This window comes from Heterodontus francisci, chromosome 49 (genome assembly GCF_036365525.1).
Source record: "Heterodontus francisci isolate sHetFra1 chromosome 49, sHetFra1.hap1, whole genome shotgun sequence".
NCBI lineage: Eukaryota > Metazoa > Chordata > Chondrichthyes > Heterodontiformes > Heterodontidae > Heterodontus > Heterodontus francisci.
The window spans coordinates 13189481-13214912 of NC_090419.1; the positions used below are offsets into that span (position 1 = coordinate 13189481).

At 52.3% G+C, this 25432-nt stretch overlaps 2 protein-coding genes across 8 annotated transcripts in view; one reads left to right on the plus strand and one right to left on the minus strand.

The window, feature by feature from the left end:
• Positions 1–10249: 10249 nt before the first annotated feature.
• Positions 10250–25432, minus strand: part of LOC137358253 (zinc-alpha-2-glycoprotein-like) — a 32692-nt gene continuing 17509 nt past the window's right edge. For 3 of the 5 annotated variants that reach the window (XR_010971199.1, XR_010971200.1, XR_010971201.1), the window contains one exon: positions 21572–24422. Coding sequence is in view for 1 of the 5 variants with exons in the window: in XM_068024151.1 (XP_067880252.1) it covers positions 10414–10442; positions 11030–11128; positions 11237–11266; positions 11358–11471; positions 11955–12224; positions 13775–14047; positions 19064–19145 (897 nt within the window). In the remaining 4 variants the exon portion in view is untranslated. Of the gene's footprint in view, positions 10443–11029; positions 11129–11236; positions 11267–11357; positions 11472–11954; positions 12225–13774; positions 14048–19063; positions 19205–21571; positions 24423–25432 lie in introns of those variants that run through there. The other 2 variants (XM_068024151.1, XR_010971202.1) reach the window with 2 other exon arrangements.
• Positions 10762–25128, plus strand: LOC137358252 (beta-2-microglobulin-like). Of its 3 annotated transcripts, XM_068024150.1 has the most exons (6): positions 10762–10953; positions 12005–12074; positions 13788–14192; positions 19089–19189; positions 22751–23020; positions 24508–25128. In XM_068024150.1, exons 5-6 carry the CDS (start codon positions 22843–22845, stop codon positions 24795–24797), a joined length of 468 nt encoding a protein of 155 aa, XP_067880251.1. In that variant the 5' UTR covers positions 10762–10953; positions 12005–12074; positions 13788–14192; positions 19089–19189; positions 22751–22842; the 3' UTR covers positions 24798–25128. The 3 variants fall into 3 exon arrangements, with proteins under 3 accessions (XP_067880251.1, XP_067880250.1, XP_067880249.1); XM_068024149.1 differs by lacking the exon at positions 19089–19189 and having other exon boundaries at positions 11962–12074; XM_068024148.1 differs by lacking the exon at positions 19089–19189.

The following is a 25432-nucleotide window of genomic DNA, read 5'->3' on the forward strand; positions in this document are numbered from 1 at the left end:
CCTCCGACAGTGCGGCGCTCCCTCGGTACTAACCCTCCAACAGTGCGGTGCTCCCTCCGAACTGACCCTCCAACAGCGTGGCGCTCCCTCAGTTCTGACCCTCCCACAGGGCGGTGCTCCCTCAGTACTGACCCTCCGACAGCGCAGTGCTCTCTCCGTACTGACCCTCTGACAGTGCGGCGCTCCCTCAGTACTGACCCTCCGACAGTGCGGCGCTCCCTCAGTACTGACCCTCCGTCAGTGTGGCGCTCCCTCAGTACTGACCCTCCGACAGTGCGGCGCTCCCTCAGTACTGACCCTCCGTCAGTGTGGCGCTCCCTCAGTACTGACCCTCCGTCAGTGTGGCGCTCCCTCGGTACTGACCCTCCGACAGTGTGGCGCTCACTCAGTACTGACCCTCCGTCAGTGCGGCGCTCCCTCAGTACTGACCCTCCGTCAGTGTGGCGCTCCCTCGGTACTAACCCTCCAACAGTGCGGTGCTCCCTCCGAACTGACCCTCCAACAGCGTGGCGCTCCCTCAGTTCTGACCCTCCCACAGGGCGGTGCTCCCTCAGTACTGACCCTCCGACAGCGCAGTGCTCTCTCCGTACTGACCCTCTGACAGTGCGGCGCTCCCTCAGTACTGACCCTCCGACAGTGCGGCGCTCCCTCAGTACTGACCCTCCGTCAGTGTGGCGCTCCCTCAGTACTGACCCTCCGACAGTGCGGCGCTCCCTCAGTACTGACCCTCCGTCAGTGTGGCGCTCCCTCAGTACTGACTCTCCGTCAGTGTGGCGCTCCCTCGGTACTGACCCTCCGACAGTGTGGCGCTCACTCAGTACTGACCCTCCATCAGTGCGGCGCTCCCTCAGTACTGACCCTCCGTCAGTGTGGCGCTCCCTCAGTACTGACCCTGCGACAGTGCGGCGCTCCCTCAGTACTGACCCTCCGACAGTGCGGCGCTCCCTCAGTACTGACCCTCCGACAGTGCGGCGCTCCCTCAGTACTGACATTCTCACAGTGCGGCGCTCCCTCAGTACTGACCCTCCGACAGTGCGGCGCTCCCTCAGTACTGACATTCTCACAGTGCGGCGCTCCCTCAGTACTGACCCTCCGACAGTGCGGTGCTCCCTCAGTACTGACCCTCCGACAGTGCGGCGCTCCCTCAGTACTGACATTCTCACAGTGCGGCGCTCCCTCAGTACTGACCCTCCGACAGTGCGGCGCTCCCTCAGTACTGACATTCTCACAGTGCGGCGCTCCCTCAGTACTGACCCTCCGACAGTGCGGCGCTCCCTCAGTACTGACATTCTCACAGTGCGGCGCTCCCTCAGTACTGACCCTCCGTCAGTGCGGCGTTCCCTCAGTACTGACCCTCCGTCAGTGTGGCGCTCCCTCAGTACTGACCCTCCGACAGTGCGGCGCTCCCTCAGTACTGACCCTCCGACAGTGCGGCGCTCCCTCAGTACTGACCCTCCGACAGTGCGGCGCTCCCTCAGTACTGACATTCTCACAGTGCGGCGCTCCCTCAGTACTGACCCTCCGACAGTGCGGTGCTCCCTCAGTACTGACCCTCCGACAGTGCGGCGCTCCCTCAGTACTGAAATTCTCACAGTGCGGCGCTCCCTCAGTACTGACATTCTCACAGTGCGGCGCTCCCTCAGTACTGACCCTCCGACAGTGCGGCGCTCCCTCAGTACTGACATTCTCACAGTGCGGCGCTCCCTCAGTACTGACCCTCCGACAGTGCGGCGCTCCCTCAGTACTGACATTCTCACAGTGCGGCGCTCCCTCAGTACTGACCCTCCGACAGTGCGGCGCTCCCTCAGTACTGACATTCTCACAGTGCGGCGCTCCCTCAGTACTGACCCTCCGACAGTGCAGCGCTCCCTCAGTACTGACATTCTCACAGTGCGGCGCTCCCTCAGTACTGACCCTCCGACAGTGCGGCGCTCCCTCAGTACTGACATTCTCACAGTGCGGCGCTCCCTCAGTACTGACCCTCCGACAGTGCGGTGCTCCCTCAGTACTGACCCTCCGACAGTGCGGCGCTCCCTCAGTACTGACCCTCTGACAGTGCAGCGCTCCCTCAGTACTGACCCTCTGTCAGTGTGGCGCTCCCTCAGTACTGACCCTGCGACAGTGCGGCGCTCCCTCAGTACTGACCCTCCGACAGTGCGGCGCTCCCTCAGTACTGACCCTCCGACAGTGCGGCGCTCCCTCAGTACTGACATTCTCACAGTGCGGCGCTCCCTCAGTACTGACCCTCCGACAGTGCGGCGCTCCCTCAGTACTGACATTCTCACAGTGCGGCGCTCCCTCAGTACTGACCCTCCGACAGTGCGGTGCTCCCTCAGTACTGACCCTCCGACAGTGCGGCGCTCCCTCAGTACTGACATTCTCACAGTGCGGCGCTCCCTCAGTACTGACCCTCCGACAGTGCGGCGCTCCCTCAGTACTGACATTCTCACAGTGCGGCGCTCCCTCAGTACTGACCCTCCGACAGTGCGGCGCTCCCTCAGTACTGACATTCTCACAGTGCGGCGCTCCCTCAGTACTGACCCTCCGTCAGTGCGGCGTTCCCTCAGTACTGACCCTCCGTCAGTGTGGCGCTCCCTCAGTACTGACCCTCCGACAGTGCGGCGCTCCCTCAGTACTGACCCTCCGACAGTGCGGCGCTCCCTCAGTACTGACCCTCCGACAGTGCGGCGCTCCCTCAGTACTGACATTCTCACAGTGCGGCGCTCCCTCAGTACTGACCCTCCGACAGTGCGGTGCTCCCTCAGTACTGACCCTCCGACAGTGCGGCGCTCCCTCAGTACTGACATTCTCACAGTGCGGCGCTCCCTCAGTACTGACCCTCCGACAGTGCGGCGCTCCCTCAGTACTGACATTCTCACAGTGCGGCGCTCCCTCAGTACTGACCCTCCGACAGTGCAGCGCTCCCTCAGTACTGACATTCTCACAGTGCGGCGCTCCCTCAGTACTGACCCTCCGACAGTGCGGCGCTCCCTCAGTACTGACATTCTCACAGTGCGGCGCTCCCTCAGTACTGACCCTCCGACAGTGCGGTGCTCCCTCAGTACTGACCCTCCGACAGTGCGGCGCTCCCTCAGTACTGACCCTCTGACAGTGCAGCGCTCCCTCAGTACTGACCCTCCGTCAGTGTGGCGCTCCCTCAGTACTGACCCTGCGACAGTGCGGCGCTCCCTCAGTACTGACCCTCCGACAGTGCGGCGCTCCCTCAGTACTGACCCTCCGACAGTGCGGCGCTCCCTCAGTACTGACATTCTCACAGTGCGGCGCTCCCTCAGTACTGACCCTCCGACAGTGCGGCGCTCCCTCAGTACTGACATTCTCACAGTGCGGCGCTCCCTCAGTACTGACCCTCCGACAGTGCGGTGCTCCCTCAGTACTGACCCTCCGACAGTGCGGCGCTCCCTCAGTACTGACATTCTCACAGTGCGGCGCTCCCTCAGTACTGACCCTCCGACAGTGCGGCGCTCCCTCAGTACTGACATTCTCACAGTGCGGCGCTCCCTCAGTACTGACCCTCCGACAGTGCGGCGCTCCCTCAGTACTGACATTCTCACAGTGCGGCGCTCCCTCAGTACTGACCCTCCGTCAGTGCGGCGTTCCCTCAGTACTGACCCTCCGTCAGTGTGGCGCTCCCTCAGTACTGACCCTCCGACAGTGCGGCGCTCCCTCAGTACTGACCCTCCGACAGTGCGGCGCTCCCTCAGTACTGACCCTCCGACAGTGCGGCGCTCCCTCAGTACTGACATTCTCACAGTGCGGCGCTCCCTCAGTACTGACCCTCCGACAGTGCGGTGCTCCCTCAGTACTGACCCTCCGACAGTGCGGCGCTCCCTCAGTACTGACATTCTCACAGTGCGGCGCTCCCTCAGTACTGACCCTCCGACAGTGCGGCGCTCCCTCAGTACTGACATTCTCACAGTGCGGCGCTCCCTCAGTACTGACCCTCCGACAGTGCAGCGCTCCCTCAGTACTGACATTCTCACAGTGCGGCGCTCCCTCAGTACTGACCCTCCGACAGTGCGGCGCTCCCTCAGTACTGACATTCTCACAGTGCGGCGCTCCCTCAGTACTGACCCTCCGACAGTGCAGCGCTCCCTCAGTACTGACATTCTCACAGTGCGGCGCTCCCTCAGTACTGACCCTCCGACAGTGCGGTGCTCCCTCAGTACTGACCCTCCGACAGTGCGGCGCTCCCTCAGTACTGACATTCTCACAGTGCGGCGCTCCCTCAGTACTGACCCTCCGACAGTGCGGCGCTCCCTCAGTACTGACATTCTCACAGTGCGGCGCTCCCTCAGTACTGACCCTCCGACAGTGCGGTGCTCCCTCAGTACTGACCCTCCGACAGTGCGGCGCTCCCTCAGTACTGACATTCTCACAGTGCGGCGCTCCCTCAGTACTGACCCTCCGACAGTGTGGCGCTCCCTCAGTACTGACATTCTCACAGTGCGGCGCTCCCTCAGTACTGACCCTCCGACAGTGCAGCGCTCCCTCAGTACTGACATTCTCACAGTGCGGCGCTCCCTCAGTACTGACCCTCCGACAGTGCGGCGCTCCCTCAGTACTGACATTCTCACAGTGCGGCGCTCCCTCAGTACTGACCCTCCGACAGTGCGGTGCTCCCTCAGTACTGACCCTCCGACAGTGCGGCGCTCCCTCAGTACTGACCCTCTGACAGTGCAGCGCTCCCTCAGTACTGACCCTCCGTCAGTGTGGCGCTCCCTCAGTACTGACCCTGCGACAGTGCGGCGCTCCCTCAGTACTGACCCTCCGACAGTGCGGCGCTCCCTCAGTACTGACCCTCCGACAGTGCGGCGCTCCCTCAGTACTGACATTCTCACAGTGCGGCGCTCCCTCAGTACTGACCCTCCGACAGTGCGGCGCTCCCTCAGTACTGACATTCTCACAGTGCGGCGCTCCCTCAGTACTGACCCTCCGACAGTGCGGTGCTCCCTCAGTACTGACCCTCCGACAGTGCGGCGCTCCCTCAGTACTGACATTCTCACAGTGCGGCGCTCCCTCAGTACTGACCCTCCGACAGTGCGGCGCTCCCTCAGTACTGACCCTCCGACAGTGCGGCGCTCCCTCAGTACTGACCCTCCGACAGTGCGGCGCTCCCTCAGTACTGACCCTCCGACAGTGCGGCGCTCCCTCAGTACTGACATTCTCACAGTGCGGCGCTCCCTCAGTACTGACCCTCCGACAGTGCGGTGCTCCCTCAGTACTGACCCTCCGACAGTGCGGTGCTCCCTCAGTACTGACCCTCCGACAGTGCGGCGCTCCCTCAGTACTGACCCTCTGACAGTGCAGCGCTCCCTCAGTACTGACCCTCCGTCAGTGTGGCGCTCCCTCAGTACTGACCCTGCGACAGTGCGGCGCTCCCTCAGTACTGACCCTCCGACAGTGCGGCGCTCCCTCAGTACTGACCCTCCGACAGTGCGGCGCTCCCTCAGTACTGACATTCTCACAGTGCGGCGCTCCCTCAGTACTGACCCTCCGACAGTGCGGCGCTCCCTCAGTACTGACATTCTCACAGTGCGGCGCTCCCTCAGTACTGACCCTCCGACAGTGCGGTGCTCCCTCAGTACTGACCCTCCGACAGTGCGGCGCTCCCTCAGTACTGACATTCTCACAGTGCGGCGCTCCCTCAGTACTGACCCTCCGACAGTGCGGCGCTCCCTCAGTACTGACCCTCCGACAGTGCGGCGCTCCCTCAGTACTGACCCTCCGACAGTGCGGCGCTCCCTCAGTACTGACATTCTCACAGTGCGGCGCTCCCTCAGTACTGACCCTCCGACAGTGCGGTGCTCCCTCAGTACTGACCCTCCGACAGTGCGGCGCTCCCTCAGTACTGACATTCTCACAGTGCGGCGCTCCCTCAGTACTGACCCTCCGACAGTGCGGCGCTCCCTCAGTACTGACATTCTCACAGTGCGGCGCTCCCTCAGTACTGACCCTCCGACAGTGCAGCGCTCCCTCAGTACTGACATTCTCACAGTGCGGCGCTCCCTCAGTACTGACCCTCCGACAGTGCGGCGCTCCCTCAGTAGTGACATTCTCACAGTGCGGCGCTCCCTCAGTACTGACCCTCCGACAGTGCGGTGCTCCCTCAGTACTGACCCTCCGACAGTGCGGCGCTCCCTCAGTACTGACCCTCTGACAGTGCAGCGCTCCCTCAGTACTGACCCTCCGTCAGTGTGGCGCTCCCTCAGTACTGACCCTGCGACAGTGCGGCGCTCCCTCAGTACTGACCCTCCGACAGTGCGGCGCTCCCTCAGTACTGACCCTCCGACAGTGCGGCGCTCCCTCAGTACTGACATTCTCACAGTGCGGCGCTCCCTCAGTACTGACCCTCCGACAGTGCGGCGCTCCCTCAGTACTGACATTCTCACAGTGCGGCGCTCCCTCAGTACTGACCCTCCGACAGTGCGGTGCTCCCTCAGTACTGACCCTCCGACAGTGCGGCGCTCCCTCAGTACTGACATTCTCACAGTGCGGCGCTCCCTCAGTACTGACCCTCCGACAGTGCGGCGCTCCCTCAGTACTGACATTCTCACAGTGCGGCGCTCCCTCAGTACTGACCCTCCGTCAGTGCGGCGTTCCCTCAGTACTGACCCTCCGTCAGTGTGGCGCTCCCTCAGTACTGACCCTCCGACAGTGCGGCGCTCCCTCAGTACTGACCCTCCGACAGTGCGGCGCTCCCTCAGTACTGACCCTCCGACAGTGCGGCGCTCCCTCAGTACTGACATTCTCACAGTGCGGCGCTCCCTCAGTACTGACCCTCCGACAGTGCGGTGCTCCCTCAGTACTGACCCTCCGACAGTGCGGCGCTCCCTCAGTACTGACATTCTCACAGTGCGGCGCTCCCTCAGTACTGACCCTCCGACAGTGCGGCGCTCCCTCAGTACTGACATTCTCACAGTGCGGCGCTCCCTCAGTACTGACCCTCCGACAGTGCAGCGCTCCCTCAGTACTGACATTCTCACAGTGCGGCGCTCCCTCAGTACTGACCCTCCGACAGTGCGGCGCTCCCTCAGTACTGACATTCTCACAGTGCGGCGCTCCCTCAGTACTGACCCTCCGACAGTGCGGTGCTCCCTCAGTACTGACCCTCCGACAGTGCGGCGCTCCCTCAGTACTGACCCTCTGACAGTGCAGCGCTCCCTCAGTACTGACCCTCCGTCAGTGTGGCGCTCCCTCAGTACTGACCCTGCGACAGTGCGACGCTCCCTCAGTACTGACCCTCCGACAGTGCGGCGCTCCCTCAGTACTGACCCTCCGACAGTGCGGCGCTCCCTCAGTACTGACATTCTCACAGTGCGGCGCTCCCTCAGTACTGACCCTCCGACAGTGCGGTGCTCCCTCAGTACTGACCCTCCGACAGTGCGGCGCTCCCTCAGTACTGAAATTCTCACAGTGCGGCGCTCCCTCAGTACTGACATTCTCACAGTGCGGCGCTCCCTCAGTACTGACCCTCCGACAGTGCGGCGCTCCCTCAGTACTGACATTCTCACAGTGCGGCGCTCCCTCAGTACTGACCCTCCGACAGTGCGGCGCTCCCTCAGTACTGACATTCTCACAGTGCGGCGCTCCCTCAGTACTGACCCTCCGACAGTGCGGCGCTCCCTCAGTACTGACATTCTCACAGTGCGGCGCTCCCTCAGTACTGACCCTCCGACAGTGCAGCGCTCCCTCAGTACTGACATTCTCACAGTGCGGCGCTCCCTCAGTACTGACCCTCCGACAGTGCGGCGCTCCCTCAGTACTGACATTCTCACAGTGCGGCGCTCCCTCAGTACTGACCCTCCGACAGTGCGGTGCTCCCTCAGTACTGACCCTCCGACAGTGCGGCGCTCCCTCAGTACTGAAATTCTCACAGTGCGGCGCTCCCTCAGTACTGACATTCTCACAGTGCGGCGCTCCCTCAGTACTGACCCTCCGACAGTGCGGCGCTCCCTCAGTACTGACATTCTCACAGTGCGGCGCTCCCTCAGTACTGACCCTCCGACAGTGCGGCGCTCCCTCAGTACTGACATTCTCACAGTGCGGCGCTCCCTCAGTACTGACCCTCCGACAGTGCGGCGCTCCCTCAGTACTGACATTCTCACAGTGCGGCGCTCCCTCAGTACTGACCCTCCGACAGTGCAGCGCTCCCTCAGTACTGACATTCTCACAGTGCGGCGCTCCCTCAGTACTGACCCTCCGACAGTGCGGCGCTCCCTCAGTACTGACATTCTCACAGTGCGGCGCTCCCTCAGTACTGACCCTCCGACAGTGCGGTGCTCCCTCAGTACTGACCCTCCGACAGTGCGGCGCTCCCTCAGTACTGACCCTCTGACAGTGCAGCGCTCCCTCAGTACTGACCCTCCGACAGTGCGGCGCTCCCTCAGTACTGACATTCTCACAGTGCGGCGCTCCCTCAGTACTGACCCTCCGACAGTGCGGCGCTCCCTCAGTACTGACATTCTCACAGTGTGGCGCTCCCTCAGTACTGACCCTCCGACAGTGCGGCGCTCCCTCAGTACTGACCCTCTGACAGTGCGGCGCTCCCTCAGTACTGACCCTCCGACAGTGCGGCGCTCCCTCAGTACTGACCCTCCGACAGTGCGGCGCTCCCTCAGTACTGACCCTCCGACAATGCGGCACTCCCTCAGTACTGACCCTCCGACAGTGCGGCGCTCCCTCAGTACTGACCCTCCGACAGTGCAGCACTCCCTCAGTACTGACCCTCTGACAGTGCGGCGCTCCCTCAGTACTGACCCTCCGACAGTGCGGCGCTCCCTCAGTACTGACCCTCCGACAGTGCGGCGCTCCCTCAGTACTGACCCTCCGACAGTGCGGCGCTCCCTCAGTACTGACATTCTCACAGTGCGGCGCTCCCTCAGTACTGACCCTCCGACAGTGAGGCGCTCCCTCAGTACTGACCCTCCGACAGTGCGGCGCTCCCTCAGTACTGACATTCTCACAGTGCGGCGCTCCCTCAGTACTGACTCTCCGACAGTGCGGCACTCCCTCAGTACTGACCCTCCGACAGTGCGGCACTCCCTCAGTACTGACTCTCCGACAGTGCGGCGCTCCCTCAGTCCCTGATTGTGGAGCCGGGAGGAGTGTGACACTGCGGGGCACTTCCAGTTACTACTCTGCTCACACTCCACTCCCCGTAACCAGTGAGCTGCCTCAGGGGCTGCGACTGTGCCCACAGCTCGAGAGTCCGATAGTAATGAGGCTGGTGGAACAGTTTCCCATGGTCCTGGCACCGGTCTCTCTTTAATTCTGTGCACAGCACCTTGCACCCGGATCTCACCCCGATTCAGGAACATTCCAATTTCTACACCTGTGTATTTTTGCCAAATGCCTGGGATTCTGAATTTTAGGTTGCACGCTTTAGTCTTAACCAGTTTAAGAACCAGTTTCGTAGTTTGCATTGTTGGGAACTGTGTAAGAGGAGATATTCACTCATATTTATTTTAATGGGTTGAATCAACGCACCCCATCGTTTACTGATCATGTTCTGGGGGAAATGATGACCGTCAACGATAAATCGACTCAGAACAGTGTGTGTGATTGATCCCAAATCCCAGTGAAAACACAAGCAAACAAAGACACTGAGAAACTGAGTGTCAATGACAGCACAATCTTTGATCCTAAAAAAATACAGCAAATACAAACGGAAACCTGACAATAAAACTCTTCAAACTTTGCCGGGATGCTTCATCTCATTCCCTTTTCCTTGCTGGAATGCAAAGTCAGAGATGAAAGAGGGGATACTGGTGTTTGTCTAACACTGTGATCATGTTTCTCAAACAGTCCAAAACACTCGATAATGAATTAGTTTGACATGACCTGTGTAAGCAAATTGCAGCCATTTAGTATTCAACAAAATCTCACAGTGATGAATTAGGTGCGTGACTGGTTAATCTGTTTTTGATAAGAGAGAGTGTCTTCAGCACAAGAAGAACTCTTTGTTCCTTTAAACAATGGCGTGGGATCTTTAACATTGAACTGAACAGACAGACGGGGCTCCGTCAATATCTCATGCAAAAGACAGTGCCAGTGACAATGCAGCACTCCCTCGATACTGCACTTAAGCATCAGCCTAGTTCATGTGCTTTCTAAAGTGGATGTGTAATTGTTACCAGTTGTGTCTGCACTGACAGCACAGTTCCTTCAGAAAATCCAAGACAAATAATTTGACACTGAATTATTGAATCAATACAGTGACAGTCTTTATTGTATACAGGAAGGTTCTCATTGAGGTTTTATTTAATGAATGCTTATTTGCCCACGGACGATCTGCGTCCTATCTGTTGAGGTGACAGATGAATCCCTCACAGCACAGAGACACAGGCCCCAGTTTCTGCAGTAACAGTGAATACATTCGACAGACCTTTCACCTTATGCATGGGATTTAGTCAAACCATCAGCTGTAAAGAAGAGAACAAGGTGTCGTGTTAATTCGTTCAAAGCTTTGGTCAGTCCTGGGTTGCAAACCAGGAAACCGTTGCTGAAAACCGGCTCACAGATATAAAGAATATTGTGATTCTCTCACCAGCCTCTCCCCTTCCCCTCTGGATGATGCCCCCCTGTTTGAGCACAGTCCCACACACATGGCACCTACTGGGTAGCCCATGTTAGCAGTCATTGACCAGGTGTGTCTCCTGACTGTGAGGGTCAACAGTTGGTGGGATAGGCATCGCGGATCCTGATCCCAATGTTCACTCCTGCGCTCTTTCCCGCAGGAATCACCGGATCGTGGCCAGGAGCAGGGATGGTTATGAATGTTCCCCAACCCCGCCCAGCCCAGGGGCACTGAGACCAACCGTTCCACTCCTGTCCTGCACCAGCTGTGATGAAGGATCTTAGCATCAACCCAGGGGCCAAGCGTGGGAGCTTCCTGGTCTGCGGGGAGGAGGGATCCAGTTACATTATTCCTGGGTAAGATCACATTGTTGAGATGGATGGTTGGTGTGGATCTGTTTTTGAGTTCACGAGGTTACAAAACCCCCGTTACCTGATGTGCTGCTGGAGTTGGAGGAGTTTGAGGTGTTGGACCGCACGCTGGCGTTGCATGGATTCACTCCACACGGTCCTGCCCGGTTTGTGAACTTCGCTGCAAACAGTAAAACACCAAATTGTCCGGCCGTGTTAAACATATCTCCAAACCTAAAATATTCTTACCCGGCCACAATTATTCAGAGTAAAGGACAGTTTCTCTTACCTGTTGGGTGAACACTGAACTGGTTGCCACCTGCATGAGAAACAGGAAGGTTAACAATTCAACATCAACCCAATTTAATCTGTAACATTAACGAGAGTTTATATCTAGTGTAGTAACTTACGATTTAAGATGCAGCAGTAGAGAATTCCAGTCACCACAGCCGCACTTATTCCCAGTATTCCCAGCACGGCTCCAACGATGATCAAAGCTTCATTTTCTGCGATCCTGTTGCGTTCTGAGGAAAGGACCGTTGGGAGGGGAAGGGGGAGGGGGGAGATAGTTTACTTTGTGTTTGACACCAGGACGTTCCCCACACACACACTTCACACTCATCCGGTTCCGTAGGTGTTAAAGCTCCCTGAACATTACCCACCAGTAAATGGCCCATGGCAATGGTGTGACAGTGAGTTGCAGGAGGTGGTAGAAGGTTGTGAGAGACAGGGAAGGAAGCAGATACATGGTCACTTCCCATTACTGACTGGGGGAGAGGCCACAACTGAGAAGAGGAGAAATTTCTTCACTCAGAGGGTTGTGAATCTTTGGAATTCTCAACCCCAGAGATCTGTGGACGATCAGTGGTTGAGTATATTCAAGACAGAGGTGGATAGATTTTTGAGTACGAAGGGAATTAGAGATATGTAGACAGTGCAGTAAGGTGAAGTTATGGTAGAAGACCACCACAATCTTAGTGAAAGACTGCTGTTTTTTATTTCCTTACCGAGCAGTACTATGAGTTTGCCAGTGATGGTCTCATGTTCCACTTGACAGGAATATGAAGCATCAACATCTCCACTCAATGTGAGGATACTTCTCGCCTGAAAGGTCCCATCCCTTTGAGGTAGGATGTTTGTTATCTCTGATCCGTTGACAGTGACTCCGTTTCTCGCCCAGCTCACTTTAATGTCACTGGGGAAAAAGCTCTTCACCAAACACACCAAATTACTCCGGCCGGCTTTCTTCTCAATAAAGGTTCTGGTAAATGTGGGAGCTGTAAAAAAAAAACCAGACAGGAATGGATTGCAGGTTATAATCAGCATCATCTAGAATCTCCCAGAACCTGGTTCTTCATGAAATGATGGTGAAATGGTTCAAGTGCCATCCTGTCACCCTGGGTCTGAGTGCAGCTCCAGAATAATGGAATAAAACTCTCCCCCGTGTTGGCTGTAGTGGTACAATGTAAAGTGAGTTTGGGAAAATCTCACTGCAACAGATCCACAGCATAAAACTCCTCTTTAGTCGGATATACTGATCGACAAGCGAACACAGAGAAAGCATGAAGCTGGCTGCTCTGAGATACAGGACCATTCACTGCTGCAGTAAGGAGACATTTCTGATGGGGACAGTGCAGAGGGAGCTTTACTCTGTATCTAACCCCTGTGCTGTACCTATCCTGGGGCGTGTTTGATGGCGGACAGTGCAGAGGGAGCTTTACTCTGTATCTAACCCCTGTGCTGTACCTATCCTGGGGCGTGTTTGATGGCGGACAGTGCAGAGGGAGCTTTACTCTGTATCTAACCCCTGTGCTGTACCTATCCTGGGGAGTGTTTGATGGGGGACAGTGTAGAGGGAGCTTTACTCTGTATCTAACCCCTGTGCTGTACCTATCCTGGGGCGTGTTTGATGGGGGACAGTGTAGAGGGAGATTTACTCTGTATCTAACCCCTGTGCTGTACCTATCCTGGGGCGTGTTTGATGGCGGACAGTGCAGAGGGAGCTTTACTCTGTATCTAACCCCTGTGCTGTACCTATCCTGGGGAGTGTTTGATGGGGACAGTGTAGAGGGAGCTTTACTCTGCATCTAACCCCTGTGCTGTACCTATCCTGGGGAGTGTTTGATGGGGACAGTGTAGAGGGAGCTTTACTCTGTATCTAACCCCGTGCTGTACCTGTCCTGGGGAGTGTTTGATGGGATGGAGGGTATTAGTAAGGCCATTCATCACTGGAACAGACAGACGGGGAAATGGTTTTCTAACGTGTTCATCGGACAGCATCTCTGTCCTCTGTACTACATTCTTCTTCTTTCTTTCTTTTGGGCCTCCTTATCTCGAGAGACAATGGATACGCGCATTATTGGTCGTGTTATCATGTCAGAATTAAGCTCCCTCTGAAAAGCAGTAATTTTCAATACTGAAAACTTTGAGTATCACATTTGCTCAATTACAATGGCAACAGTAATTGAGCAGTTTATTAATTTCGAGCTCCGAACACACAACCCAAACGAGTCTTTCCAAGATCATGCTTTCTATCTCATTAACTTCCTCCAGCTGCTCGTCCCTGCTGGCAACTCGGAGCCTCAACCATTGTGAGTCCTCGATTCCATCTGTTCCATCCTATGTGGAATACCTTCCACCATCATATCACTAAATTTCCGGAATTCATTTCCCAAACCCTCTGCCTTGCTATCAAAACCGCCATCTACAACCAGATATTCACCCCACTCCCTGCTCACGGTCTCAATTTCCCTTCTCTCCCTCTGGGCAAAGTGCGATGGGGCATTTTGATGTTTGCATCAGTTGTTGTTTATGTAAACTATCTCACCTATTTTTTCCAGGGTGGTGTTGCTTGCTACAGCTGCTTGCTTGGTCTTCTCACATAAGTTCTCAATGAAGAATGGAACAGACTCAATGTAATTTGGATCCGAGTTCCGCCTGTTCACTTCAGCTTGTACGATTGGCTGAGCTGAAACCAGTTGTTTCTTTTCTGCATCATAGTAGAAAATAGTGGTTCCATCGAAAGCATCTTCCCAAAAGACATTGAGAAACTTCTGGTCACGATAGACACAACCACATCGTGTCTGATACAGGCGCAGTTCTGAAAGAAAAACAAAAGCCGGTCACAAGCATGGAGGCCATATTCAATGACGTTCTGTTCATGCCATTCCAGCCTCGGATTAGGATCTGACCCAAGCAGTTAAAAGAAAAATCAGCAGTACGGATGTCCTGTGGCATTGCTCATGGTAAGTCAGATGATGCAACAAGTGTTTTACCATGTAATGCCCAGTGTGTTATTCTGCTCTCACAGTGGAGCTTGTATTTCAAGTTCACCTGTTTGTTTAAGGCCACAGAGTCTAACTTTTGGTTAGCACCTCTCAGGGTCAGTTGGAGGCTAATTGCTATGGGCACCTTTTAGGGTTAGTTAGAGGCTAATTTCTATGGGCACCTTTTAGGGTTAGTTAGAGGCTAATTTCTATGGGCACATCATCGGGTCAGTTAGAGGCTAATTGCTATGGGCGCATCTTAGGGTCAGTTCGGGGCTAATTGCTATTGCGTGCATCTCAGGTCAGTTGGAGGGTAATTGCTATGGGTGCATTTAAGGTCAATTAGAGGCTAATTGCTAAGGGCGCATATATAGGGTCAGTTAGAGGCTAATTGCCATGGGCTCATCTTAGGTTCAGTTAAGGGCTAATTGCTGTGGGCGCATCTTCAGGTCAGTTGGAGGCTAATTGCTATGGGTGCATTTAAGGTCAATTAGAGGCTAATTGCTAAGGGTGCAGAATCAGGTCAGTTAGAGGCTAATTGCCATGGGCGCATCTTCGGGTCAGTTAGAGGCTAATTGCTATGGGCGTATTTTAGGGTCAATTAGAGGCTAATTGCTATGGGCACATCTTAGGGTCAGTTAGAGACTAAGTGCTATGGGCACATCGTAGGGTCAGTTAGAGGCTAATTGCTATTGCGTGCATCTCAGGTCAGTGAGAGGGTAATTGCTATGGGTGCATTTAAGGGGTCAATTAGAGGCTAATTGCCATGGGTGCATCTTAGGTTCAGTTAAGGGCTAATTGCTGTGGGCGCATCTTCAGGTCAGTTGGAGGCTAATTGCTATGGGTGCATTTAAGGTCAATTAGAGGTTAATTGCTAAGGGCGCAGTATAGGGTCAGTTAGAGGATAATTGCTATGGGTGCATCTTAGGGTCAGTTCGAGGCTAATTGCTATGGGCGTATTTTAGGGTCAGTTCGAGATTAATTGCTATGAGGTCTCACTGAGACATTCATTGTGGTAATTTGCCAAAATCATCCGGCCTCATTCTTTTCTGCTCTGTCCGTTGCCCTGATTTCCCCTCTTTGTAGCTCTTATTCCCTTTCTTTCCCCTTACTAGTCTCTTTGCCTTTATTTCCTCTCACATTCCCCCCCCCCCCAAATGCAGCTATCAGCATAAAATCAGAGAAACTTACAGTGCAGAAGGAGGCCATTTGACCCAGCGTGCCAATGCTAGCTCTTTGAAACAGCAGTCATGCTTGTCCGTAACCCTGTGAGTTCCTCATCCCCAAGTGCCTGTCTAACTCCCTCTTAAAATTATTTGTGGAATCAGCTTCCACCACCTTTTCAGCTCGAGCTTTCCAGATCCCAGCAATACTGAGTGAGAAAAAATTCTCCTCCTCTCCCCTCGCGATCTTATTACCTCTGGTATTGACCCACTCCCCAGAGGATATAGTTTTTTTCTCTCTCTACTCTACCTAACCTCTAATCATCTTGAAACCTCCATTCGGTAACCTCTTAAGCTTCCCTGTTCAAAGGAGAACTTTTCCAATCTTTCCTCCAGCTGCAGTTCTCTGCCTCCTATCCCCACTGGTGTGGCTGCATTTTGATTCCCTGTCAGGCTCCAGACCAGTACGTGTGGGACGTCCCCACTGGATGTGGCGGTGAGATCAGACCAAAATTAATCAGCTTACGTTACAATTAATTCAACATCTATCGGAGTGAAGGCTGTCAGATTTATTACAGCTGGCCTGTTCCTGCATGTTATTCTACATTTCAATCAGGAATTAATAGGCAGGCAGGCTCTAAGCAAAGAGTAGACATGGAAGATCTGCAGGGGGCTCAGTTGAGGCCAGTTGTCCATTCTGGTTAGATGAGGTTTCAACCAATAATTGGTAAGGAAATGCTGGCACGTTGTAACGACTGAGGCGGGAGGAGTGCACTGTTTATTCAAGTTCCGCTTATCCACAATTCGCAACATATATTTAAATTTTCCCACTTACTGATACGGTCGATCTATTTTTCCCAGAATGAAACACACTAACCAGGTTTCTTTAATGAACAACAAAATTATCATTTTATTATAAAACGGATCTTAACCAGTAATGAAGTAAAGCGTAAACACACAGATTGAAATTTTAAAGTTCCCTTTTCACCTTAGCCACACACACACACCGGTTAACTGGAAAAAAATAGATTTTTGTTGAGAGCTCTGTTACAGACAAAAGGACACTTGGGCTGAATACTTGCCCATTCGTGAAGAAAACAGCAGATGAGATACGTTGTGTTCCAAAACTGGCATACAGTCTGGCCTCCGAGTACACCTAGACTGGTCACTGGGATCTTTTAGGACGGTTCTTTTCAGGTGGCGTTGAGAATTAATTTAGCTGGCTTTTCTTCGAAGACAGGAGATGAAATGAATTGACACAGTGGACTTCTCAGGGTCGTTTAGAGAGGTGCTGGAAAGCTGAGCTGGGTTGTGGTCTTCGCTGATTCCTTGGGAACTCTCTTCTCCTTCTGCAGGCTTGATTCTTCAAATATTCAGCGAGGATCTGGTCTCTTCCTCCATGACACATCTTCAGCAGGCTAACTTTATTTCATTCCAGAAGATAAACAATGCCACTACAACCAAAAGCTTGTGAGTTTGCTGCTGCTCCCGGGCTTGTGCAGTCAAGGCGACTGTCACTTCTCTGCCCACATGTTCCTCAGTTACCAGGGTTTCTGTTCTATTTTTTAACTTGAGTCATGGCACAGCCAATAAACATTGTTGCCAAACCACTTCTTTCAGTGTTCTCTTGACAACCCTCTTGAAATAAAAACTAGTCCAACATTTCTTCAGTTTGACTGAATTCCTCCAAAGAAATGTTAACAAAAAACAGACGTAACAACGTCTCCCAGAACATTTAAAATATGAGGAAATACTCAGACTGTTGTTATGCAAGCAGATGTGATGGCCGGTTCCCACACAAGTTTCACAAACAGTAATGAGTAGTAGTTAATGGGTTTCGGGTGTTGGTTGAGGGAGGAATGTTGGCCAGGGGAATTTGCTGCTCTTCATCCTATAGTGGAAGGAATACGATCTTTAACATCCACCTGAACAGGTAGATGGGGCTTCAGGTTAATGCCTCATCAGAAGGAAGGCATCTCGGGCAGTGCTGCACTCCCTCAGTTCTGCACTGTAGTGTCCATTTAGAGCTTACGTCACGGGTAGTTGGTGTGTGGGAGGGCTTGTAGCCGCAACTTTTTCACAAGAGGGAGGGTTAACACAAATTGAGCCAAGCCAACATTTGATAAATGCTCATTTCTGTTCCTTGCAAACTACCAGTCCGTCTCCCACCCCCACCCCCGACTTTCCTCTCCAAAGTCCTTCAATCTGCTGCTTTCTCCCAGATCCATGTTCAACTTTTTCCATAACTCTCCTTGGAGCAAAGGAGATTGAGGGGAGATTTGATAGAGGTGTATTCGATGATGACAGGTAGACAAAGAAAAGCTGTTCCTGTTAGCTGATGGTACGGGGACTAGGGGATACAGATTGAAGGTTTTGGGTCAGAGATGCTGGGAGGTGGGGGGTGGGGGGGGAGGAGGATGCGAGGAAGAACTTACGCAGCGGGTAGTAATGACAGGGAACTCGCTGCCCACGAGGGTGGTGGAAGCGGAGTCGATGAATTATTTTTAGATGGGAACTTGAGGGAAATAAACCTGCAGGGCTCCGGGGATAGAGTGGGAGAATGGGACTGACTGGATTGCTGTGCAGAGGGCTGGCATGGACCCAATGGGCCGAATGGCTGCCTTTTCCGCTGTTATGACTCTAAATTCCATTTTTTAACCTTTCCAATCAGGTTCCTACCTGTGCCACAGCAATGAAATATCCCCAATCTAAGTCACAAATGATATCCTCAATGACCGTTTTGCACCTCCCCTCCTCGTCCTCCTCGACCTGTCTGCACCCTTTGACACGGATGAACCACACCATCCTCCTCCAACGCCTCTCCGCTGTCGTCCAGCTGGGTGGGACTGCACTCACCTGCTTCCATTCTTATCTATCTCACCGTAGCTGGAGAATCGCCTGCAATGGCTTCTCTTCCTGCTCCCACCCCATTACCTCTGGTGTCCCCCCAAGGATCTATCCTCGCCCCCCCCCCCTATTTCCCATCTACATGCTGTCCCCTCGGCGACATCATCCGAAAGCACAACATCAGGTTCTGATAGGTCCGCTGATGGCACCCAGCTCGACTTCACCACACCTCTCTCGGCTTCTCCACTGCTTCAGAACTGTCAGACTGTGTGAGCAGAGACTTCCTCCTATTAAATATTGGGAAGACTGAAGCGATTGTCTTTGGTCCCTGCCACAAACTCCGTTCCCTCGCCACTGACTCCATCCCTCTCTTTGGCCACGGTCTTCGGCTGAACCAGACTCTTTGCAATCACAGAATTGTTCAGAGTGGACCCTGAGCTGAGTTTCTGAGCCCATATCATCTCCATCACAAACACGGCCTATTTCAATGCTTTAATTCACGTTTTTAATTCAGATTCAGTTCCCCATATCTATTTCTCTTGTAAAAACCATGATGGATTCTGCTTCCATCACTATTTCTGGTATAGCATTCGATGTCCGAACAACTTTTCATATACTGAATTACTAACGAGTGGAAATATTTTGTCCAAATTACTTTACAAACCCGTCAAAACTTTGAACAACCTCATCCGGATCTTCCTTCTCCTAATTGGGAATCACCAAATTCTCGATGAGTAATCCGTGTTAAATGCACAGATTTAGATGTGCACTGTGTTCCACTTAGTATAACAGCAGTCAGGTAGTGTGTTAAAGTGAGGAGGAGGGTAATAACCTACTCACCGCTCGAACTGTCCACCACATCCAGAACAGAAGCAGCCGTGACAGCAACAGCCACAAGCACCCATCTGTAGAAAACTGACATCTCGAAAGGACGGTGATGAATCTCCTAGTGGGCCTGAATTACAGGTGAGACTGATTGAATTGAGGAGTCCGCTAAGACTTGCTTTGAATTCCTGAGACACGCTTCCATTGAGATCACTGACTCCACCCACTGAAGCTTCCAGATCGCAAAAAAAACACACGATTGAAGATTCCGATTACACCTGAGGTTTTTCTGACTTTCTCTTCCTCGTGCTTTGCAGAAAAATACATTAAAGGGATAGTTTCTCTTAAAGGGATAGTCTTGTGATAAAGCCACTAGTGAGGGCTCAAATTCACACTTGTCGATTGCCTGATGGCCATTATTTATATTCGTGGTGGGGCACTGGTTTGGAGGGTGGGGAGAGGGGGGAGGTGAGTGATGTTAGTGGAATGTCTTTGGGATCAAGTTGGCCCCTCTGGTGATGAAAGATTGGAGTCGAGTCAGCTTTCTGGGACAGATTCATTAATCTGATATCTGAGCCAGGCAGTTCCTTAGCTACTCCAGGACACTGTTGGTGACTGACCGACCACTCCGGCTCATTGATGGGGACAGGAAGGGTAGAAGCATCACTGGGGCTGGGGGTCCTCCCAATGGGCTCCAGACAACCATGCAGGCTGGTGCCCCAATGGGTGGGTTGTTCCTACCTAGACAGGGAACGGAAGGTCAGCAGCGATCTTTGATGAGAAGCTGCATAGTTTTGCTGTAAATTCCGGACCTTGGAGGCCTCTATGTCCCAGCCCTGCCCATCTGTACCTCATCTGTCTGATCTTGGGTAAGTGGGGAGCTTCAACCCCAGTCCCGAGTGAGACTGACTCGAGAACACAAAACTGCCCACGTTTCAGGACAATTGGCAATCTCACTCCAACAGCCCACAAGAAATGACTGGAGTAAGAAATGTTCATCTCAGCAGCGGGCACTCAGGTTAGGTTAGGTTAGAGGGGGTGAGCTACCTAGGAGGGAAGGTTCCTTTTGGTTTCTGGCACTGTAAACATGTTCGAGAAGACCAGAGGAAATCTCTCTCTCCCTCCCCCCTTTCCCCCCCCACCCCACCCCAACTTCACCAAGGCCACAGACAGATCTTTACTCCTCCTCTAGACAGGAGAACAGACCTCTTTTTGTGCTATAAATACTGTGTAGAATTTCCCCAGTGTATTTAAACTCACTGTTTCCCGAACAACCGGCTTCTGCTCTTGAACCTGTGCCAAGTGACAGAGGAATGATGATTGTAATCAATGCCATTAAAATGACAGGGTTTTAGAAATGTGTTTGGATGGTGAGATTGAGTTACATCATTGAAACAGAACGGAGTGGTTCGCAGCTGCACCGAGCAATCGTGAACAGAAACGGCTGCATTCACATCACTCGGGTGCTCCTGGAGAAACAAGAAGTCCTTTCCCAACATGGAACTCTGTGGCTTCCTAATAATCATCGCCTCACTTACTACAGTAACAAGGGCAGCGATCAGTGAGTGTATTGTGTGGACACATTGGGGATTGGCTTGTGACCTGGTGTGGAGCTTAGATCACAGAATTGATCTTGTAGTGTGCTGGTGCAATCTCTGAGCTGCCCTGCTCTCTTGCTGGGGAATCTGAGCAAAATGACCTCAAGGAAGATCCAAGTTAAGGCACCTCGGGGTGGGGGGGGGGGGGGGGGGGGAGGTGGGGGGTGGTGCTTGGGTTCCAATCCAGTCCTGACTGATGGGATGAAAGTCTGAGTATGAGCTGCTAAATTCAGCCTCCAAGAGTGAGTGTCTCATGATTGTGACCTTCAGAGTTAATGTTTCTGAATTTTTTAAAACTAAACTGCAGAAAAACATGAGCACGGCTCTTTTGAAAATGTGCTCCAATCTTAACTTTTAAAAAAAATTGTGCTTTGCTCACACTCAGATTTCAGTATGCTAAGTGTTTCAGTCTCTCAGTGAGGTCTCGCACCTACGGAGGATAAATTGTACAGCTCGTGCCTCGGGTGAAAAGCTTCATGTGACAGAGACACATTTCGGAATTTGAGCGCAGAAATCGGTGCGCGTGGTTTCCAGGCCTGATGATTTGCACAGTGGATCTTACGAGTTAAATGAATGGACGGGAAGTTGTGCGAGGTCACGTGTCGAGGCACTGACCTCTGCACACTAATCCCCGATACCCACTCCCCACTGCACAGAGCTCTGGGTCAGGCACGTTCAGTCATAAAATCTACCTGTTACGACCAGGTGAGAAAGGTGTCTAGGGGGTCTTTTACTGTCTTCACCTGGTCTTATTGTAACAGGGTTTGATTTTTAAACACACTGTGTTTTGAGCTCCTCCCCTTGGTGATTCCTTGTTCAGCACTTTCCAATTATAAGGCAAAGAAATGAGCACACCAGGTTTTCTTAGATTTAAAGAAGAAAAGTGAAATTTATTAAAACATAAACTCTAATTCGGTTAACGCCTAGGGATATACGACGCGCCCACGCTGGCATGCACACGCGATGCACACTTGCTAATAGGGACAAAAAAGAGCAGAAGGAAAATAGAGAGGTTTGAGGCAGTCTCTGAAGGGGGTTTCTTGTTACTGTTTCTGTGTTTCCAGCTCACCGTAGAGTCTTTGATTGTAGACAGCTCTTACTTTTCGTTGGGGCCCAGTATTCTTCTTAAACCTTGTTCACTGTAGGAGACTTTTCTCTCATGGGGTTCATATGGCTTCAATGGTTTCTGAAGCTGGTGAAAGCGGGATGAGAGCAGACAGGAGAGAGGTCTTTTCCAGTCCAGGAGCGAACAGCTTTCTGAGTTTTAACCCTGTGGCTAGTCATGTGACTAAACTGGTCTGACCTCGTCTGTTTGTGTATTCGGCCATCTTAGTAGTTAACCTGGAATGCTTCAACGTCTGGTAATCAAAAGTCCATTGTGGATTAAATTGGAGCAGGGAATTGCTCCTTTGTCCCTTGTTGATATTGAAGTCTGTTGATATGCTAATGTCTCTCTCCAGCCAAAGTCTCCAACTGTTTTTTGAAGCAAGTTCTTTTTTCACCAACAGTGTAAAATCAATGTTCATGTGGCAAAATGAATTTTCCTCATTCTTGGCAGGTGGGGGCTCACCTGACATACCCCATATTATTCCAAACTGGTTTTATGTAGAACTTGCTTTTCATGTAGCGATGTGATGTACAGTTTCTCAAAACTCCTTCTGTACGTTACTCCTGACAGTTCCTCGGGACGGAAATGGTTTCAGTCGGTCACAGGTTTTGGATTTAAGGCTCCCTCCCAGACTTGAGTCCCCAGTACATGCTGAGAGTCTCGCACATTGAAGGGTTGCCGCACTGTCAGATCAAAGATTGAATCCAGGCCCTGTCTACTAGTTTAGCTGGATGTTAAAGATACCATGGCACTATTGGAAGTTTTCCTATTGTCCGAGCCAACATTCCCTCCTTCAGGCAACAAAAGCAATAAATGGGAACAATGGGTCATTCAGATCACCGTTCTTTTTGTGTTTATTGCCCTTTACATTAATTATTTGCATGTGAAAACTTTAGCAATATTTTAGAGAAACATGATAAGATGCAATATAAGTATAAATGTCTAATTTCTCTCTCTCTCTCTCGCTCTGTTTTCTCCGCCATTTTCCCTGACTAGATGTTGAAACTGTGACTGCAGAGTTGTACTACGGCCACACTCCAGACTCAGAAAGAACCGCGGGCATCTTCAGCCTAAATTCCATTCCCTTCATGTTCTACGACTACGGAATGCGGAAGTTTGTTTTAAATGGGAATGTGACAGACGGGATAGAGGAACTGGGCCAAGAAATAGTGACTTATTTTACAGTGAGGACACGTGGCTTCCAGGAGCAACTGGGAATCATGAGCAAAGAGCTGATAAAGCAGACAGGCACAAGGAGGGTTGGCAGTAAGTTGCTCATTGACAGTTTTCAAAGCCACTCCCGGTGGCACCACTGAGCATGAACCTCATTAGTGCTGGCGTTCAGTGATGTGGGGGAGGTGAGACCCGGGCTCAGGTCCTGTGCTGTTCACAGCCCAAGCTGGGTGGGGGAGGCGGTGGGCAGAGCTCGCTACACCTTCCAGCAGGCTGCAACAGGAAAGGGGAATAGAGCTGCCAGGTTTGTCGGTATTGAGAATGATTCGGAGACGGTCGAGCGGAACCTTGTGCCCACGCTGTCCAATCCAGGTGGTCAATTTTAACCCTAGCCATCCAGCAGAAACTGGGCGGGTAGGAAGCCAAAATGGGACTGGGTGACTTATCGGCTGATCCCACTGTCTTCGAATTTAACCTTCTCCTCTGAGCAGGTAGTAAAGGCACTCGCCTGAAGCTGGTGGGGTCTTTCAGTGTGCAGTTCGGAGCTCCAGTGAAGCCATTTCCGTAGTTAGTGGGTTCCGAGTGTGCTGTGCGCCATGTGCTCTCCTGATACAACTGAATGTCCGATGAACTAATTCCATTGTATAACTGAGGTGCTGGGTGGTAGTTTGTGGTGGTCTCACATCTAATTTACAGCTCAGAAACAGGCCATTCGGCCCATCTGCTGTGTGCCGGTGTTTCTGCTCTACACAAGCCTCCTCCCACCCCTCGCTCCATCTCCCCGTATCACCATAACCCTCTATTCCTCTCTGCATCATGTTTATCCTTAAATACATCGATACTATTCACCTCAACCGCTCCCTGTGGTAGCCAGTTCCACATTCTCACCGCTGTCCAGCAGTTTGTCCTGAATTCCTTCTTGAGATAATTCGCGACCTCCTTTCATTTATGACCCAAGCCCACCAAGTCTCCTAATGACTGTGTTGCTCGGAGCATTGACCTCTGGGTTCCTACCAGTTGCACGAGCAGCATTGTGCTCCATGAGGATTTAGCCTTTCCCAACTGGCCAAGCCCACGTCAGCCTTTGGTCTCATTGTGTGGAATCGTCACGCTGTGACAGTCAGTGCGTACAGGACACTGGAAGCCCCATGTTGAGTCCAGTGCTCTTGGCGTGCTCTGTGTGAACAGACACAGGAGTTGAGCACGTCCTCTGACTCACCGGGAGCAACGCCACGGGAGATCGGCGAATTGCACTAACAGTCTTACACCAGGAGAGGGGAGGTGCCAGGGACGTGGGGTTTAGCATGGGGTACGAAACAAAACCTCGGCTACAGTATCATGGCAAACCTCTACTGTCACATTCTCTTGCCCAACCCTCTCACTTTGCACCTGCTCTCCCCAGTTTGAAAAGCCCATTGTAAATGCACTCCTCGAACCGTCCCTTTATTCACTGTCCTTACTGCTCTCCCACTTCCTCCTCAGGTCTCCTGGATCCCTGTAAAACAAGGGAACATTGTGTTATGTGAAAGTGCTATCGAGGTACATGTCATTATTACAGTTAACTGTTATCTCTGTTACAGAAAAGCCAGCTGTGCACATCTACACTGAGGATAACTACACACCACATCAGTCAAACACCCTGTACTGTTACGCAGAAAAATTCTACCCGCACGAAATCGACATTACCTTCCAAATCAATGGGAGGCGATTCACTGGGCTGGTTAATTCATCACAAACAGTGTTTGAGCAGGACTGGACATTTAACATCTTAAAGTACATCAGGATCGATCCACATGATGGGGGCACGTACAGCTGCCAAGTAGCTCATATGAGTCTCGAGAAACCACTGACTGTTTTGTTGGGTATGTGACATACCGTAGGTTAGGTGTTAAGTTACTGTGGACGTCATTTAAAGGATTATAAGAATTCTGCAGAGGATCAGGTGTTTACACCAGAGATTCCCGGGACCCCCTGTAAATACTGACACACTCACAGGAATCCCCTTTAAATACTGACACTCCTGGGAAACCCTGCAAATACTGACACTCCTGGGACCCCCTTAAATACTGACACTCCTGGGACCCCCTTAAATACTGACACACTTCTGGATGTCCTGTAAATACTGATTACGAACAAGGCGGGAGCAATGCACTGTTAATTCAGTCCCACTTCTCCACGGGTCATGGCATATCAATAGATTTTTCCCACCTACCGAAGAGTAGCCAATTAGACTCTATTTGTCCCCCAGAATAAAGCACACCAACCAGATTTCTTTACATAACAAGAACATTAACTATTCATTAAAAAAAAGTCTTAACCACTAATGAGATAAATCTATATGGATGAAAGCTCCTTATTTCCCTAGTCCTCATGCACCCACATATACATTCAGAAAAACTGGTTAACCGGGAAAGGAAAAGGTTTTGGTTTACAGCTGTTTCATACGAATAAAAGGAATAATAAAATAATTCAGTTTGTCACGTACTGGTATGAAATTCTTCGATT

What these genes read in the sequence shown, in the direction of transcription:
- LOC137358252 (XM_068024149.1), top strand. Translation starts at nt 14,171, where the DNA reads ATGTCCTGTGGCATTGCTCATG. An exon ending in GTCCTGTGGCATTGCTCATG is followed by an intron (nt 14,193 to 22,750) that starts GTAAGTCAGATG and finishes TTCCCTGACTAG; the next exon opens with ATGTTGAAACTGTGACTGCA. An exon ending in AGGCACAAGGAGGGTTGGCA is followed by an intron (nt 23,021 to 24,507) that starts GTAAGTTGCTCA and finishes TCTCTGTTACAG; the next exon opens with AAAAGCCAGCTGTGCACATC.